General features: G+C 43.9%; 1 protein-coding gene across 10 annotated transcripts in view; it reads left to right on the top strand.

Annotated features, from left to right (window-relative positions):
- SH3PXD2A (SH3 and PX domains 2A) overlaps positions 1–15,458 on the top strand; it is a 248,910-nt gene extending 233,452 nt beyond the window's left edge. For 8 of the 10 annotated variants that reach the window (XM_040070646.2, XM_040070647.2, XM_040070645.2 and 5 more), the window contains 2 exons: positions 1,624–1,743; positions 1,875–15,458. In XM_040070646.2, coding sequence (XP_039926580.1) covers positions 1,624–1,743; positions 1,875–3,770 — 2,016 coding nt within the window. In that variant the 3' untranslated portion in view covers positions 3,771–15,458. The remainder of the gene's footprint in view (positions 1–1,623; positions 1,744–1,874) is intronic. The other 2 variants (XM_058421473.1, XM_058421468.1) reach the window with 2 other exon arrangements.
- The last annotated feature ends 1,868 nt before the right edge of the window (positions 15,459–17,326 follow it).

Genomic DNA, 17,326 nt, shown 5'->3' with positions numbered 1-17,326 from the left:
AGGATACAGGAACGAGATTCCCTGTGATTTCTTGTCCCCAAAGCTAGACTCCTGGAAGTTTGTACCAATTTGAGATTAGAACTGTCATCTTCAATAGGAACTAATCAGTAGTGTATTTATATAAAAGTCATGCTAATTGCTTGTTTATCTAGGCAATACACTGCATTCAATCTTTGCTGTACCCTTTATGAGCAGTATGCGACTTATAATTTTTCTGTCACCAGAGATACTTCTTAACTAACTACATGAATAGCATATTGGCATTTTTCTTTGCATTATTTTCAATTAGACTTTGTTTTGGCAAGGCTATGATACTTAATCCCATGCTAAAAATAACAGTGATATTATGTATGAAACCCTGAGCATATCTGCTGTTTCCAATTATCTTCATTTAATCCAAACCATCCTATTATCTAAGGCATTTTATTATGCTGTGCTTCTGCTGTATTTCAGCATTTATAGTGCAGAAACATCCAATTATAACATTGTTAGACACGGTTCCTAAGGTGCAGAGATGCATTCTCTGTGAAATCCCACATGCTGTGCGTGATGAAACATCAACTGTTAGTTACAGAAAGGGTATCTTAGAAATGGAGGAGCGGGAGAATAAAGCACAGTATGCAATTTGCCCTTCTCCCATTGATGGCTCCGGATCATTTTGTGTCTTTGTCTGTCCTGTGTTTGTCTGACTTGTGGTTCTTTCATGGAACCCTAAGGAGTGAAGTTTAGAAGCTGTGCAGCTTCACCATCATGTAGCTGCCCTGCAGATGAGCACTGTGCTAATCTGAAAATACTGATATTCCTGAAAGGACCATTATCCCATTTATCACCTTAAAAATAATTGTAGCAAATTCTAAAATGTGGTAGCTTAATGTAAAGGCACTTAGCTTTTAGAGGAGTCTGATATGGTGCCAGAATGGCTGTAAATAGCAATGTCCCATTTCTCATAGAGCCTTTACAGAGGTTGTGTTGGGATTGAGTAGAGGTTCTGGGTCTGTTATGGGGAGGAGCTGGAATTGTTTTGACCAAGCAGTAAAGTCCTTCCCTTCTAGCACTTTAGCTGAGCAAAGCTAGGGGGTCTATGATACTATCCTTGTTTCTTGCTACCTGACATGCTCATATCACTGACTAATTCAGATTGTTTTAAAAGTCCAGCAGCAGATTAAGAGCAATAATTCATTGGGATTACATTTTAAGATAATGTATTTAATGATAGGCATAATTTGTTAGGGGTCTGTTGCAATGCAATTTTCTACAGTTGTGGCATGTCATCCAGAGCTGGGTCTTTCTGGACAAAACCTCAGCATAAATGGGCAGCTCTTAGTGTGACTGCAGTGGCAGCTCACACTTTATCATAAAACATTTTGCTATTCAGGTAAAGATTATTCCAGTTTTAATGGTTGGTGAAGGTGACATGAACAGCACATAGGTTGGCAGGATTTTCTCTTTTAGCCTATATCAATACATCAGCTCCCACTCTGGAGAACTGGGCAGTTACCATTAAGAAGCAGCACAGGAAGAAGGAAAAGTCTTAGTGAATAAAAGCAATTTTTTTTTTTCCATACTGCTGTTTATCTGACTGTTTCTTTGGTTTAAATGAACAAAGCATCCTATTTGCCGTAGGGTTTTCAGTTACCCAAGCCACCAGAGCCACCCTCTGTGGAAGTGGAATATTACACCATTGCTGAATTCCAGTCATGCATCTCTGATGGCATAAGCTTTCGTGGTGGACAAAAAGCAGAGGTGAGCCCTAACACTGTGTCTGGAAAAACTGTAATATTTATTTGTTGCATGGGAGTGGATTAGAAGGGGAGGAGTGGGAAGCAGTGAGTTGAGATTTTTATCTACATGACGTGTTCCTTGTTACCTCTTAGGTTATCGAAAAGAATTCTGGTGGCTGGTGGTATGTGCAGATCGGAGAGAAGGAAGGATGGGCTCCAGCATCTTACATTGACAAAAGAAAGAAACCAAATTTGAACAGAAGAACCAGTACTTTAACCCGCCCAAAGGTTCCTCCCCCAGCACCTCCCAGTAAACCAAAAGACTCTGAAGAAGGAGCAGCTCCTGGAGTGGTTTCTTCAGGAGATAACCAGGATTCTCCCCACAAGCTGAAATACGAAGAACCGGAGTATGATGTGCCTGCCTTTGGCTTTGACTCCGAGTGTGAAGTGAGTGAAAGTCACCATGACGAGGGCACTCCTGAAAAACGACTGTTTCAGCCCCTCAAGCCCTCACCTGTGTCATCACTTCAGAAAGCTAAGTTCAAGGTAGGAGAGTCTTCAGAAGAAGTTGCTCATGAAGAAGAAACCATCTATGAGAATGAGGGGTTCAGGCGTTATGTGGAAGATGCTTTGTCCAACAAGGAGTCTAGTGGGGATTCTGATTCTCAGAAAAGCTCCTCTCTGTCCTTGATCCGAAGGAATTCCCCATGTTCTGGCTCTCCTAAGTCATCGGTCGTGAAGCTCAAGACAGACAAAAACATTCAGCCCGATCTTGGAAAATGTCACTATTCCAGGAGTGAGGAGACAAAACCAAGATCAGCTTCAGATGTTGGCTTACGTAGCGTGCCAAGAACGGGCATGAAGAAAGATCCTGGGCAGAGTCCTTCCATCAGAGCAAAGCCAATCGTTAGGCCCAAACCCTTCCTGAACAAGGCAGACTCTCAGAGCCAAGAAAAGATGGATATTAGCACTTTAAGGCGTCAGCTGAGGCCAACTGGGCAGCTCAGAGGTGGACTGAAAGGTTCAAGAAGTGAAGAGTCTGCGAGCCCCCCCTGCACAGCTTCCGAGAACCAGGATGACCCTGTTAGGAGAGGCTCAGCTGATCTCATCACAGCTCCTTCCCGTGGCATCTTCTGCTCCAGCCATGCAGCCAAAACTGAGCAAGAAAATGACTCCAGATGTTTCTATGTGACCACTGACTCATACCAAAAGGTACAGGATTCTGAAATTTGCTTTCCAGCAGGAGTAGAAGTGGAAGTGCTGGAGAAGCAAGCCAGTGGATGGTGGTACCTGAAGTATGGAGACATGGAAGGCTGGGCCCCTTCCCATTATTTGGCTCTCCCTGAAAACCAGCAAGAAACTACATCAGCAGAGACTGATTCTTCTTTTGCCAGGAACAGGAAAAATGAAAACAAGTCAAACAGTTTAGAGAAGATAGAAAAGAGAGTTCAGGCTTTGAACACCATCAACCAGAGCAAACGTGCAACACCACCCATCCCAAGCAAACCTCCTGGCGGCTTTTCAAAAGCATCGGGGCCAGTTAAAATGAGGAATGGTGTGAGGCAACTTGCTGTCCGTCCGCAGTCGGTGTTTGTGTCTCCACCACCAAAGGATAACAACCTGTCGTGCTCCTTGCGCAGAAATGAGTCTTTAACAACCACAGATCAACTTAGGAGCGTCCGTCGGAATTCCTCCTTCAGCAACGCGTGGTCACAGCCTGGTGACGCCAAGGGAAAGCAACCAGAGCGGCTGGGCACAGAGAGCTCCGAGACCACCTCCAACCTCCCCACGCAGAGGAACGGGATCCCTGTGTCCACAGTCAGGCCAAAGCCCATTGAGAAATCCCAGTTCATCCACAACAATCTCAAGGACATCTACGTTTCCATTGCAGACTATGAAGGGGATGAGGAGACTGCAGGGTTTCAGGAAGGTGTCTGCATGGAGGTCCTTGAAAGGAACCCGAACGGCTGGTGGTACTGCCAGATAATGAGTGGTGTGAAGCCATTCAAAGGCTGGGTGCCCTCAAATTATCTGGAGAAAAAGAACTAATATTGCAATATCTTCAATCTCCGTAATTTATACTGTTCCTGCTGTGTACATGTGGAAAAAAAACAGTCGCTACACAAAAAGACGTTTCCCTGTGCTCCAGTTTGTACAAAGGAGTCTATATGAGGACAAATCTGCCATGTTCTGGAGAGGTTTGTGGGGTTTATATGTTCTGAGCAACTACGAGGAAGATGCAGCATAGTCAAATGCCTTTTTGTGAAGTTGTTAATAATCTTGTATGTGTAACAGGGTATGACATCCCATCCTTCCCATTATTGATAGGAAACCAAATGTGTGCCTTTTGTGAGAGAAATACACATGCATCTACCTGGGGAGTTCTGTGCCAAACTGTTTTACAATCTTGGCTCCCTTCTCCTCATTTTTGTCCATACATGGAATACCCAAGAATTTTGAATGCTTTTCCACAACTTACAGTGAGAAGCAAACAAAAGTTTCTGAAACACAGAGGGACTGTAATCCTTTGGAGATGTTATTTTCTTCTTCTTCTTCTTTTTTTTTTTTTTTTTTTTTTTTTTTTTTTTTTTTTTTTTTTTTTTTTTTTTTTTAGCTATACTCAACAGTTGATAAGTCCAGAGTTGGAGCCTTTTCATCATGGAGAGTTTGGGTCTCTGACTTCAGTGCTGTTACAGCTAACTCACCAGAAAAGGCCATCAGGTGGTGTGGGTTGGGGGCTTTTTGTTTCCTTTGATTCTGTCTTGTTCTTTGACTTGGGATTTCAGGTGTTCAAGGGCAGTGATGCCTACTGGTGCTTGTAAAAACAAACCTACAAACCCCTTGCTTAAGCATGTCTGTTACTGTGTAGGCTTCATGTTTGGTTCTGTGCCTGACTCCTGCCAGATGATACTGGTTGATAGTTGGGTTTCTCAAAAGTTGTCAAAGTCAACTAAGTCCCTTAAGACATTAATGACAAAGCTGTCAGATGTGTTAATTCTTGTTTTGCCCTCTGGTCCAAATCCAAGGGTGCTGACTGCTGGCAGGTCCCATCAAGATGTTAGTGAGAAAAAATTTTAACCTTCTGCAACATCAGTGTTTACAATGAGTGGAAAAAAAAAAAAGCCATCAAACTCAGTCTGCACATAATTTGTATATTTTGGGGGAATTGCTTTTGTGTTTTGTTTTTGTCTTTTCTGTGCATTCTGGGTTTACTGTATTTTCTTTGTGTGTGTGTCTGCTTTTACCAGAAAAGACTTAAAACTGAAGTAGGAGCCAAATATGTGTTTCTGTTCCCACTTGAATCCAAAGAGTACATTTGTACTGGAAAGTGGGCCTGGGCTTCTCGGGCTCAGAGATTTAATATCAAAGCAATTCGGTCCACAATGTGACTAATCAGGAAGCTGCCTCTTCTAGTTCCAGTTCTGTTTGCCTTTCTTAACTCAAGTTTTGCAATGTGGCACACGGTGTGGGTGGTGTGGGAAATTGAAGAGGTATCCATTGGAAAAGGCTAGGAATATGGAGTTATTTGTGAGGTAGCCTTGTCCTGTAAACATAATTTACTCAATCCCTACTGTGCTTAAGGAAGTCATACTTGGGGGTTTTCTTAAATGGCCTTGTTAATCACTCAAGATCAATATCTAATTCCTTTAAATAACAAGCAGCATTGTAAATCTGTTTTAAGGGGTGGGGGGCAGACCATTTCACTACTGGTTTACACAAAGCATTACATGTCCTTTTTTCCACCAGAGTTTCATACTGAATTGGCTTGGAAGTTAAAGGTTATGAAGGCTTCAAAATAGCTGGGATCAAAGGGCTGAGTAAAACAGCACAACAATACCATATGTTACTGGGGATGTTTCACTGCCAAAAAAAAAAAAAAATTGGGAAATTTATATGTTGTTCTTGTCTTTTTCCTTTTTTCTTTTTTTTTTTTCTTTTCCTTTTTTTTATTCTTTTTTTTTTTTTTTTTTTTTTTGTGTGTGTGTGTGTGTGTGTGTGGTTTGGGGGTTTTTATTAATTTCCATGATAACACTGAGAGAGTTGCCTACAGCTGATGTGGCTGATGTCCTTTCAGTAGCTGAAACAACATCCAGGTGCCACAACTACATGCTACAAACAGTGCTGTGGCTCGAGCAGCTCTCTGCATGCAGGTGGGGAGGGGAGGCTCTTTTTTTGGGATCCCTTTAAATTGTGGTGGCAGGAAAAGGAGGTGTAACTGCACAACAGCTCATATCACAGTGTGGGGTCCTCTTTGTACCTTAATGTCTCACCATATGATGTGTCCAGTTAGCTACATCTTCCTGGATGTGTATCTGAGACATTGTGGCCCTGTCTCTCATATTTCTCCCCATTTTCACTTGTACTAATATGGTAGCAGCCATAAAAGACTGCTGGAGCTGTTGTGAGATTGTAATAGAAGTATTATATTCTTCTGCTGGACAGTATTAAATAGAGCAATACATAGAGTTATCTGCTAGATTGCAGTACTAATAGTAGTGACTTAGTGATTTGTATTAATGTTATGATTTATTTTAACAATAATGATGCGGAAGTGGTTCATTATTTTGAATTAATGCACTTTAACAATAAAAGAAACCAAAATGGAAGCCAATGCAGAGAACTAAGTGCATTATTTAAAGGTGCAGTATATAATTAACATTTTCTTGAAGCACATATTTATTAAGAATTAACTTATTATTTAAAATATTCTAAAGTTTTGTTTAAAGACATTCCCACTAGGTCATCTCTTTGGGGGGATGTAAAGCACAGCTCCCAGATCTTCTGCATTGAGCCACTGAATTCTCTGAGTGTGGCATGGCCTGACATGAACCCCTATCCGAGGAGGGAAGAGCAGCAAGGAGACAGAAGAGCCCAGACTGGAAATACTCACATTTGCATCCAGCAAAGCCAAACCTTGGGCACCTCTGAACTGCAGGAGTCCTTGCAGGGTGTGGGGTGGCACAGGTGTTTTTGGCAGACTGTTCAGTGCCTGGCTGCCGTGTGCCTTGCACAGGGCTGGCCCTGATGGATGCAAGCTCTGTATGAGGCTCAGGTTAGGAGGCTTCTGGATCGGCCTGAGACAGCTCTGTGAGAGACATCTGTCTGTCCCACAGCTCCTGTTCCATCTTGCTGGCTTGCTTCTCCAGCTCTGGTTTTGCAGGGAGGTGGTTTTCTCTGCTCCTGGCAGGGCAGGGTGACGCAGTGTGAGGGCACCTGTGGCACTGCCAGGGTTTTCTCACACAGCAGCTCCATGGCTCAGTTGCTGCTTTATCCCATCTCAAAGGCCCTCCTGAGGAGAGGCCAGACCCGGTAGATGAGCAGAGCCACACTTGTGGCCTCCCTCTGCCCTCACCTGTACCAGCAAAAAGGATGGAGTACAGGTCAGCCTACTTGCTGCCAGAAATTATCGTTGGCCACAACAATAATGTGGCTTCCCTTCACTTGGTAGTTGTTTTGGCTGCTTGTGTTTAAAAGCACACTTTTAAAACAAATACTCCCAATGCAATTTCTCCCACTCCTGTCTTACCATTGTCACAGCATCTCTCACTGAGATGCTCTCTCTTGTTTTGATTCTTTCAACTGAGAGATATCAGGAAAATAATTATTTTCTCCATTGGTGAGCAGCTAGTTTTGGTCTGTTCTACTGATACCCGAAATAGCAAGCCCTTCACTCTTAGCTGTGAAACAGAGGGAAGGGCCTTTAGCTACATCAGAAAAGCTGACTGCAGGGCAGGAAAACCTGGCAGAGTACTCAGAGGACAGTGTAGTGCTAGAAGTGTTTTAGCTCTTTTCTAAAAATGTTAACGTCGCTTTTTATTTACTAAATTTGTCAGAACTGACACTGGATCAAGAGCAATATTTAAATGTAATGTACACCTCAGTGAACACTCAATGCAGAAATCAGTAGTACTGTTTAAATTTCTCTTTCTGGTTTACTCCTGAACCAGATTGTTAAGAGGAAGAGTCTGCAGGGCTTGAGCAAAGCCATTTGCAGCTGAAGGGGGCCCTCGTCTGGGGCGAGAGGCGGCTGCTCCTGCTGTCTTGCTCTCACCCACTCTCTCTCTTTTCCAAAAGGTCTTGAATTTGGACCAGCAGAAATTCCAAACTCCAATGCCAGAGAACAAAATTAAAGAATGTGAAAATTGTGTCTTGCTGTATACTGCAACTTTAATAATAATGAGCACTTCTGAGTTCGTTATTGAGGTTTATATAATGCCTGAAAAGTTTATTTGCTGGTTTCCCTTGTCTCCCCTTTCAAAACACTTTCTCATAGCAGCAAGAGTCATGCATTTTGTTAGGAGTCCTTCCCCGTGGGAGGCAATTCCTGTTCATTGTTTTAGCTGTCACCCCATGCAATGGGTGAGTGTAGTCATGGACCAGTCCTTTGCAAGCCAAACCTTTCAAGATATAAGAGATGATGGGCACATGTTGGGGTACTTAACTGATGTGTCAATGGGAAGTCTTTTAATTGACGTATTCAATAATAGCAAATACACAATAAGGAAAGATTGGCATTGTCTTGCAGCTAGACTCCTCAGAATGGAAATTCACATCTGCATGGGCATGGCTAAAAAATGCATTTGTCCCTTGTGGATGTGTTCCCCAAAGTCTCCTTCCGTTATGATGCTATAAAGTTTGACGAAGGCATTATATAATTGTTTTCATCACTTTCAGATGTTAATGAATCATATTTTATTGTAATATATATTCATTGCTTTCCTCAGTTAAAAAGAAAGTTACTGCTTTTATCTTATATGAAAAACAAGGGAATTTGATAAAGCATTCATTATTTTCATATTACTAGTATTAACAGAATAGAACTAGTACTATTTAATTTTAGATCTTCATAGCTAGCTTGTTAATAACTCATATTTTCCTGTGTTGTATCCTACTATTTTTTCTATTTTATCCCAAATATTCTGCATTCTTGAGAAAAAGCAAATCCAATGAGTGGATAAGTGCAATATTCATAGAATAAACAGGCCCCTCATCCAGGACTTGGAGTGGAACGTGCAGTGTGAAATGTTTGCAATTCTCTATTCATGCACTCTTAGGGAAGGGGAAATGCAGGGGAGGGGACAACTGGATGAAAACAAGACCCTTGGATAGATAGAGACTGACAGCTGGGGTGGCTTGGGTTGGGAATGGCTGCTTTCCATAAAAAAAAAGTATCACCTGTTAGTGAAAGTATAAGGATTATGCTGCATGTTGCCAGGATTATGTATAGAATGTGCATTAACATCTTTTTCAATACAGGACTTCTGAGCTGTGCTTGAAACACTCTGTATGTCATCCATGCATGATTCTGTCTTCTGGTTTGTCTCTGCTGGTTATGTCCTCTGTTGCGCTTCAGAATTGGTGGTAACTTCAGAAGGGAAAATAATTCTGCTGGTGCAGTCCCAAATTTGTATTTATTGCAAGAGCTATGGGAATATTTTTACAGGTCCTTTCTTTTCTGTCTTTATTGTTAACCTAAGAAGAAAAAGTCTCCCTTTTATCTGGGTTAATTCTCACCTGCAGAATTTCACAGATGTTTTGGATATTGATTTCATATTTCTTGGCTTGCAAAGGTGGATCTCACAGGTCCTAAATAAAGCTGGGCAGAAACTTTGCTCTTCAAAAGAGGTATTGTCTTAAATTCTGTTTGAATGGAAGGAGAACTTCCATCTGTCAAAAATAATGTGACTTTACAGGTAGCAGCAAAATCTACCACCTTTGAAAAACTGGACTATTTTTGTAAGGTGCAAGAGAAATGTGAAAGCCAGAGCCCTTGACTCTCTGAGCTCTGGGAAGTACATCTCCTGTGGCTCTAGTTCATTACTCTGGAGAGGGGATGTACCTCAGTTTTCTGCTTAATTTTTGTCCTGCTGTTCTTAAGTTTGTCTGAAAGCCTTAATACTACCAGAGACCTTGGCATTCAAACAGAAAAACTGAATTCTGCAGCTGTACTGAAATGATTTTGGAAAACCTCTAATACTTTACCAATTAGGAATCTGGTTTTGAGGAGCCAGCTTAATTCTTCCAGATGCTCTTGTCTAAATTGGCAAGAAGCCCACGAGCATCAGTAGAGTTACACTGACAGAAGACCCTTGTGGGTGCTCAGCACGGACCATTCTCAGCAAGAGCAAACTCTGTGCACTGTTCCTACACCTCCAAAGGGTGCTCAGGACAGCTTAGCCTTGGTGCTGCCCTGCCATCATCCACTGTGCTGCAAATTTTGCAGCTCTTTAAAACCAGCTGGAGCTTTGCTGCTATTTGCTGGTGGTTTTCCATCACCAGCAGCTCCTTCTCTGTCAGCTTCAGATGCTATTTAGCCACGTAGTGAAGTGCTGTGTATCAGTGCAGTGTTTGATAGCTGCCAAAAGTACCAGTTTGATGGTCTAAAGCATATGTTTGTCTAAGTTATTTTGTTTTCATTTGCTTTTCGTTGCTTGCTAGAAGCCAGGATCAGCACTGCAATGGTGCATGGGGAACGTGTCCGCACACTTGAACTGTTTGATGGCCTCTGCTAATGCTGCCCAGTGCTTGTGCTGCTCTTTCTCTCCCTCTGTGCTGCTCAGCAGTCATGTCTGTGTGTGTAATTTTCAGATAAAGTACTGTACGTAAGGCCGGATCCAGAAGCCCCCAGTCAGCTGACTTTGGGTTGGGATGCAGGTTGCTGTTGCTGCTTTTCTTCCTCCGTCTTAGACCCAATTTGGAGCAAAGCACAGGTGTCTGTCAAAAGTCACCCATAACTCTGCTTTGGGGTGTCAGTTTTGCAGGGTGTGCCGAGGGTAGAACGAGGAGAATCTTTCCTCTTGGGTGCCCCTGCATCAGGGCTGGGACTCTGCAGCAATTCCTGGAGCGGAAGCTGCGCCGCACTGCGTGCGGACATGGCTGGCATAGTCAGAACAAATTAGTTTCTCCCATTTTATATTGTCAGGGCTGGGCTGGTCCCATCAACTATGTTCTTCATTTGTTCTTGCATCAAGGTAGTGTTGATTTTTAGTTGGAGAGTGCAATTTTTTTTTGTTTTGTGTTTGGTTTTTTAATAAATAAATTTGGTTTAATGCTTCACACTGGCGTTTTACAGACCTGTTCTTGTCAGCATAAGCCACTACTGTCCTGAGTTGAGACTCCTGTTTGTTACTGAATTAAAATTATGGCTATTATGTTGATCATTTGGAAAGAAATTAAAAGTAACTATATTGGCAGGGGAGAGATAGACAAAATATGAGGAAAAAGATGTTTCTAATAAGGCCGTGAATTATTTGGTTCGACACTGCAGGTGCTTTCTCTGTAAAGATGGTTTAAATACATCACTGCTCTGTGATAGGATTTTTTTCTTGTTGAGAAAAGTTGATTTTTTTCACTCCCTAATCTACTATGATAGTCTGTATCCTGAAGCCACCAATCCACCCAAAGAAGACAAGCATAGGTCATATGCTTGTTGTAGTTGAGGCAGTGTGTCTGGGAGCTTGCATACACTGAGGTTCAGCGGGTGGAGTGGGCAGGCATGGCTGTTCTAGACCCGCCCATGTTGGCAGGAACAGCCCTGTGCTAGCGGTGCTTCTGGAAAAATGTTGGCTTTAGTGACCTTTCCCTGATGCTCAGGGTTATTTGGTTACAGTGGCACCTGTCTTGGTCCCTGTTTGGTGGAGGAGAAAAACGGGTGGAAGGGAGAATCACTTGGCACTGTAAGAAAATTTTAAAAATGTGACATTTAATATTTAGATAAATATTTCAGGCTTCTCCAGATATTCCCCATCAAAGCTGTTATTGACTCTGTATTTGATGACTGAAAGGTAAGCAATGTGGCAGCATTCTCTGTGCAAACAGTTATTTTGTGGTTGGAGAGCTTGTTCTTGAACTGCTTCTGGGTCACCAGAGAAGTAGCAATAAATAAACAAAATCCCATCATCACCCTTGGGTGATGACTAGAGAGGCATTGCATTCTGTTCTGACTCTGGCTCCCCCAGAACACATTGATTTGATTTGCTTCTGTCCCCTTGAAGCAGCACAGAAAAGAATAGTGCAGTCACTGCAGCTTAGCCCGTAGCAATTAGTAAACTGGAACAAATAAAAAAATAAAAGAAAAATAAACCTTTTAAAAAATTAAGTATTTCAGTGAATAGCTGACTTAACTGCTTCCTATCTTGGCCTTTCAGGGAAGGAGGAAGTTAGAATTGTTCCCAATTGTAGGAGGAATTTTTCTGTCAGGCTGAACAGGCTTGCTGAAAAGTCTTGCTCATTACTCGTGATGAGCTCCAACCTGGAATGTTGCAAAAGCAAAGTATGTGGAGCATTGCAACGACTTTTTTGTACTGGGGGTCCAAAGTGAGTGTTGTGGGGCCAGTACTGTACAGAGTAAGTGCATTTCTGCTGCCTGGCTGACTTGCACATGACATCGGTGCTGCTCCTTAATTGCAGACAGTCAGTGCTTATTACTCTGCTAGCAGTGTTCAGGGAGAATCACGTAGATGAGCGTCCTCACTTGAGGCTCAATATCAAATGTCATGTCAGGAGAAGTCCTGCCAGCAGCTTGATTGATTGCTGCTTAGGCTAAAGTTCAGGTGCAGATAACTCCGGGTGGGTGTTGAAAGCAGCTCAGATGGCTGTGAACATCTGTAGCTGTTTCCAGAGCTGTTAATTAGCCCAGATTATCTCTGCAAACTGTGGGTAGTGAGATACTGGGAGCCTCAACCTGTTGGTGAAGGAAGGCTGAAATTTGTTTGAGCTATTGTGCTCCTCTGCATTAGCAGAGTAATGGCACGTGTCTGGACTGGAAGCTCCTCAAGGGTTTGCTATCCCAAATTTTTAGCTGACCAAAAAGAAAAAAAAAATATGGATCTAGGCCTGGTCTAAGTGAAGTTTTGCAGTGGATTTCTTGGGTGGTTGGTGTTCTTAATGTGACCTTGAAAACTAGATGCTGTTGTCATTTCTGTGTTGGTGTAGAGCTCCATTTTTCAGTGGTTAGGTGGTGGGAATGTACCTGGTGGGAGCTTGGAATCTTGGGAGAGCATGTCGGTGACTAGAGGCAGAGAAATGTGTGGCTGGTCTTAGTGTGTGTGTGGTCAAGTTGGTGACACTTTTTTGTCTTTTGTTTTGTTTTTAATATGGGAACCAATTTGTTCTGCTTGGGAAAAGGTCTAGAAGTTGGTGTGGTTTCTGTTGCAGTTTATATGAGAAGGAATTAGCTGAGAGCTTTTTTGTTTGTTTGTTTGTTTTTTGTTTTAAGAGAGATTATGGGCAGGAGACCATTTAGTTTTTTTTAGGTTGCAAGTTAAGCTAAGAGAGGAAAATTAGTCTGGGGAAATCCTTTTTTGTGGTAACAGCTATGGACTGTATTTTGTTGTGGCCTCTGATCCAGCTCCACTGAAGACAGTGGAGTGAATATTGTTGATCATGTAGATGTTAAATCTTTTGGTCATGAATTAATTCTTAGAGAGGTGACAGGTGTCTTGACATTCACAGCATGTCATGGCAAATGTGAGCTAGAGACAGAAATAATAACTAGCTTCAAGCATTGTTCAGTTTTTGTTTAATGAACTTGAGATGCTGACCAGTTGGATAAAACTGTGCAATGAACAACTCCTGCAATGGTCCAGATGTGCTTGGGTCTATGAGAGGTCTTCCCAGGAAAGGAGATGATGTGCCTAATAAAAAATATTTGCCTTTCTCAGTCATCCCAGTAAAACTGAAATCCAGGAAAGTGACACTTTCTGCACTTAACAGTATCTTTTGCCATGGATGGCAAGAGTTATTGTTAATGAGGGATTAGATGCCCCAGTCTGTCTGAACTGGCACGAAACAGATCTTTTTGTGACCAATGCCTGAGTCTGTGTGTAAACATTTGTAAAGACTGGATGCAGATTAGAGTACTTGTTAACAAAATGAGCAACTTTTCTGTGGGCCAACACAAAAGATGGATTAGCAGTGAGGAAAACACAGGACTCCTTTTTGCCAAGTGACTCTCTAGAAATTTCCCTCAGGCTTCAGCACAAATCGGCTGAGACCTGTGAGGATTTAGCTGATACACGCTGGGGGCCTGTTTCTGTGACAACAGAAGTGTGCCTTTGTCCTAGCAAGAATTAATGAAATTATCATAGTACAGTGTTTTCCTTTGCTTCTGGATATGACAGTGGTGGGGGGAATGAGCTGTGGAAAGCATAATCTCCCCCTTAATCCAGATTTGCACTCTACTTGGCTGCAGTGCCCAGTCCAGAACTATTTCAGAGCTGTCCTCATGGCTGTGCCCTGTGTGGGACAGGGAATGCACTCAGAGGGGCTGCCCTCCTCTCTGTACCATGACCAGCTGCTTGCTCAGAGAACTGCAAAACAATGTAAAGTCATTGAGGTTTGGGATTTTTCCTTAGAGCAGCGTGTTCTAAAGCAGTGAAGTAAAAACAAGTGCTTGTTTGGGAAATTTTAATCATGTCTCTGTAAAGGTGAAAACTCTGTATGTGTCTCTCAACAGAGAATGAGAAACACCATCTGTCTTGGGCAATTGTAGGTGTGAAGATGCAGAACAAAGACTTCAGATTACTGTGCCTAAAAGTGGATCTCAGCATTTCTGTAAAGGCATTTGTTAGAGCTGTTATTATTTTGGAACTGAACAGCATTCGATAATGGTATATCAGGACTGCTCAAAATTCCTGCAGGAAAGGAAAAGATAATTTCAGTTGTGGACACTTGACAGGAAAGGGAGTTGTAAGAAACATAAAATATTGCCAGGTGCTTTATGAACTTAATTTTTCTTCTAGGATTATCACAGGCCCTTGTGACTGTGTCCTGGCATGCACTGGTGCTGTGGCACAGCAATTGGTCAGTGACACCTCTTTGCAAAATTTCAGAACCCAGACGGGCACGTGTGTGTTGGAAAAGGTGAGCCTAAAAAGGCCTTGGAGTAACCAACAACTGATAAAAGAACTCCTGATTTGCATGTTCTGGATATGATGAAATAATTTGCATTGAGGCAACTTCAGCTCCTTCCAGGCATCTGCCATCACCCACCCTGGCAGCTCACAGGTGCCGCAGTCTCACAGGTGGTGGAGGGTGGCAAATGTCAGTGGAAAGGGAAATTCAGGATGTCACTGCTCTTCCTGGTTCTCACCATGCCTGGAGTCAGAGCTCTGCTGGGCCAAAGCAGAACCAGGCCCTTGGTGCTGTGTTTGCCCTGTCCCACAGGGCTCTGCCAAGTGCTCTGAGTGATCTTTGCTGTCCTGGGTGCTGCTGCCCTCCCTGTGTGCAAGACCCTGGGAGGTTGTGAGGGCCTGCCAAAATTTGAGAAGTGTTTTCTCTGTTCTCAGAGACATTACAAGTTCTTGCAATGTGAACCTCTAATGTTTTCAAAGACTCAGGCAAAAAGGACTTGCTGAACAAACTGTACCGGTCATCTCCCAGTTCATTGATTGCTTGGACCAAAGGTGGTGCTAAATCTGATCTTTGTCTGTAATATTTATATTTTGTTGGACTTTTTTTTTTAAGTGTTTAATAAAACAGATGCAGTGTCCTTCTTACATGAGAAATTTAGTCCCAGCTTGGGACATGGCAAAACTCCCTGGACCTTCAGGTCCCAGGATTGTTGCCTGTTACCATTTGAGCAGGCTTGCAGTGTTCGGGGGGAGGTGGGAAAAGGGTACTCTATCTTCAAATGCTTGCAGACTGTAAGAATTGTGATTTGTTTGTTTGTTTGTTGGTATTTTGTTTACAATGCCTCTTACGCCCTAAGGAAAAATAAATTTTTGACCTTTTTAATTGTGATCCAGTTGGCTTGTTTTGTTGGGATTTTCCTTCTATTTTTTCAGCACTGTTTTGATTCCACTTGAATTCTACTGAATTTATCTTTCCCAGGATAACTTGTAATTTGTGCATTCATGCAATTGCAAATTTCATCTTAGGCTACATGGATACAGGACCTTGTCTTGTTCCCTGGCTGAAGTTGTAACTGTATGCCGCTTTTCTGTATTTTTTCTATTCCACAAATTTTATGGAAATGTCACCTCAGCCCTCAAACCTGAAGAACTTCTGTCTGTGTTGAGCAAGTTCTTAAGGTTTACAGTACTCAAGGAAGGATGTTTTTTGGAGAAGGATAGGTTCAAAATAAGAAGAAAAAGCATACTCTTCCAAAAGTGGTCCTTTGGTTCTGTGATCAGAGTTGCTCTGCAAGGTGGGATGAGCCCTGTGTGCAGTCTGCAGAGCGGGTGGTGCTTGAACCTGGGATACTGAGATCTGATCCTGCAAGGTTTCCAGGCACTGCTGACTCCTCTTACCTGTGTTTGAAGGTTGGAGCCCCAAGTAGCTCAACAAGTAGAAGGTCATTGCTGTGCAAAGCAGCAGATGGGGAAAACTGAAGTTTCTGGTAATGGATCCCCTCTCCTTAAGCAGGGACATCTCTTGGGGATGCCAAAGGCAGTGGCTTAGGGGATATATTGGGGGAGGAGGTTATAACAAGGGATTTAATAGTAGAGGGGTAACAAGGTTGTTTTTTAGCTCTCCAGTTCCCAGCCCGACTGTAGGAGATGTTCCTCTGTGCTGGCATGTAGGTAGATGGTGCACAAGGAGTCCTGTTTGGGCACCCCAGGTCTCTGAAAGATGCCAGGAATTGAATCTGATGCAGCACACAGTCCTGGGCACATAGTGGCAAACGTGACTGGAAGCTGTGCCCCCTCTTCCCTTCGTGCTGCACTAGTGAGCCAACCAGCTTTAAAGGGTTTTTTGGGGGGCTGGTGCAATCACTATTTACTAATGTATCCCCTTATACACTGTAACTCACGGTTTATTGCGCCCTTCTTGGCCCATTTTTCTCTGAGAACCACTACCAGAATCGTGCTGCACTCAAGACTGATTTTCTTATGGTCCTACTTTAGTGTATTTGCCGTGTTTGTCAAAATCGATCTCTGGAAGATCGGGGGACGAGTCCCGGGCTGGGCACTGAGCACCAGGTGGCGATGCCGGACCAGCGCTGCAGCTCCTGGACCATTCGGAGCATCTTCTCATCCTCCTCCTCCTCCTCCTCCTCGCCTGCCACGGGCTGTGCTCCCCGGAACAGCCCTGCGTGAGGCACAGGGACAGCCTCGGCCCCGGGAACAGCCCTACGTGAGGCACAGGGACAGCCTCGGCCCCGGGAACAGCCCTGCATGGGGCACAGGGACAGCCTCGGCCCCGGGAACAGCCCTGCGTGAGGCACAGGGACAGCCTCGGCCCCGGGAACAGCCCTGCGTGGGGCACAGGGACAGCCTCGGCCCCGGGAACAGCCCTGCGTGGGGCACAGGGACAGCCTCGGCCCCGGGAACAGCCCTGCGTGGGGCACAGGGACAGCCTCGGCCCCGGGAACAGCCCTGCGTGAGGCAGAGGGACAGCCTCGGCCCCGGGAACAGCCCTGCATGGGGCACAGGGACAGCCTCGGCCCCGGGAACAGCCCTGCGTGAGGCAGAGGGACAGCCTCGGCCCCGGGAACAGCCCTGCGTGGGGCACAGGGACAGCCTCGGCCCCGGGAACAGCCCTGCGTGAGGCAGAGGGACAGCCTCGGCCCCGGGAACAGCCCTGCATGGGGCACAGGGACAGCCTCGGCCCCGGGAACAGCCCTGCATGGGGCACAGGGACAGCCTCGGCCCCGGGAACAG

Source organism: Hirundo rustica, chromosome 8, assembly GCF_015227805.2.
Source record: "Hirundo rustica isolate bHirRus1 chromosome 8, bHirRus1.pri.v3, whole genome shotgun sequence".
In the NCBI taxonomy this organism is placed as follows: Eukaryota; Metazoa; Chordata; class Aves; order Passeriformes; family Hirundinidae; genus Hirundo; species Hirundo rustica.
This window is presented reverse-complemented; position numbering and strand designations above follow the sequence as displayed.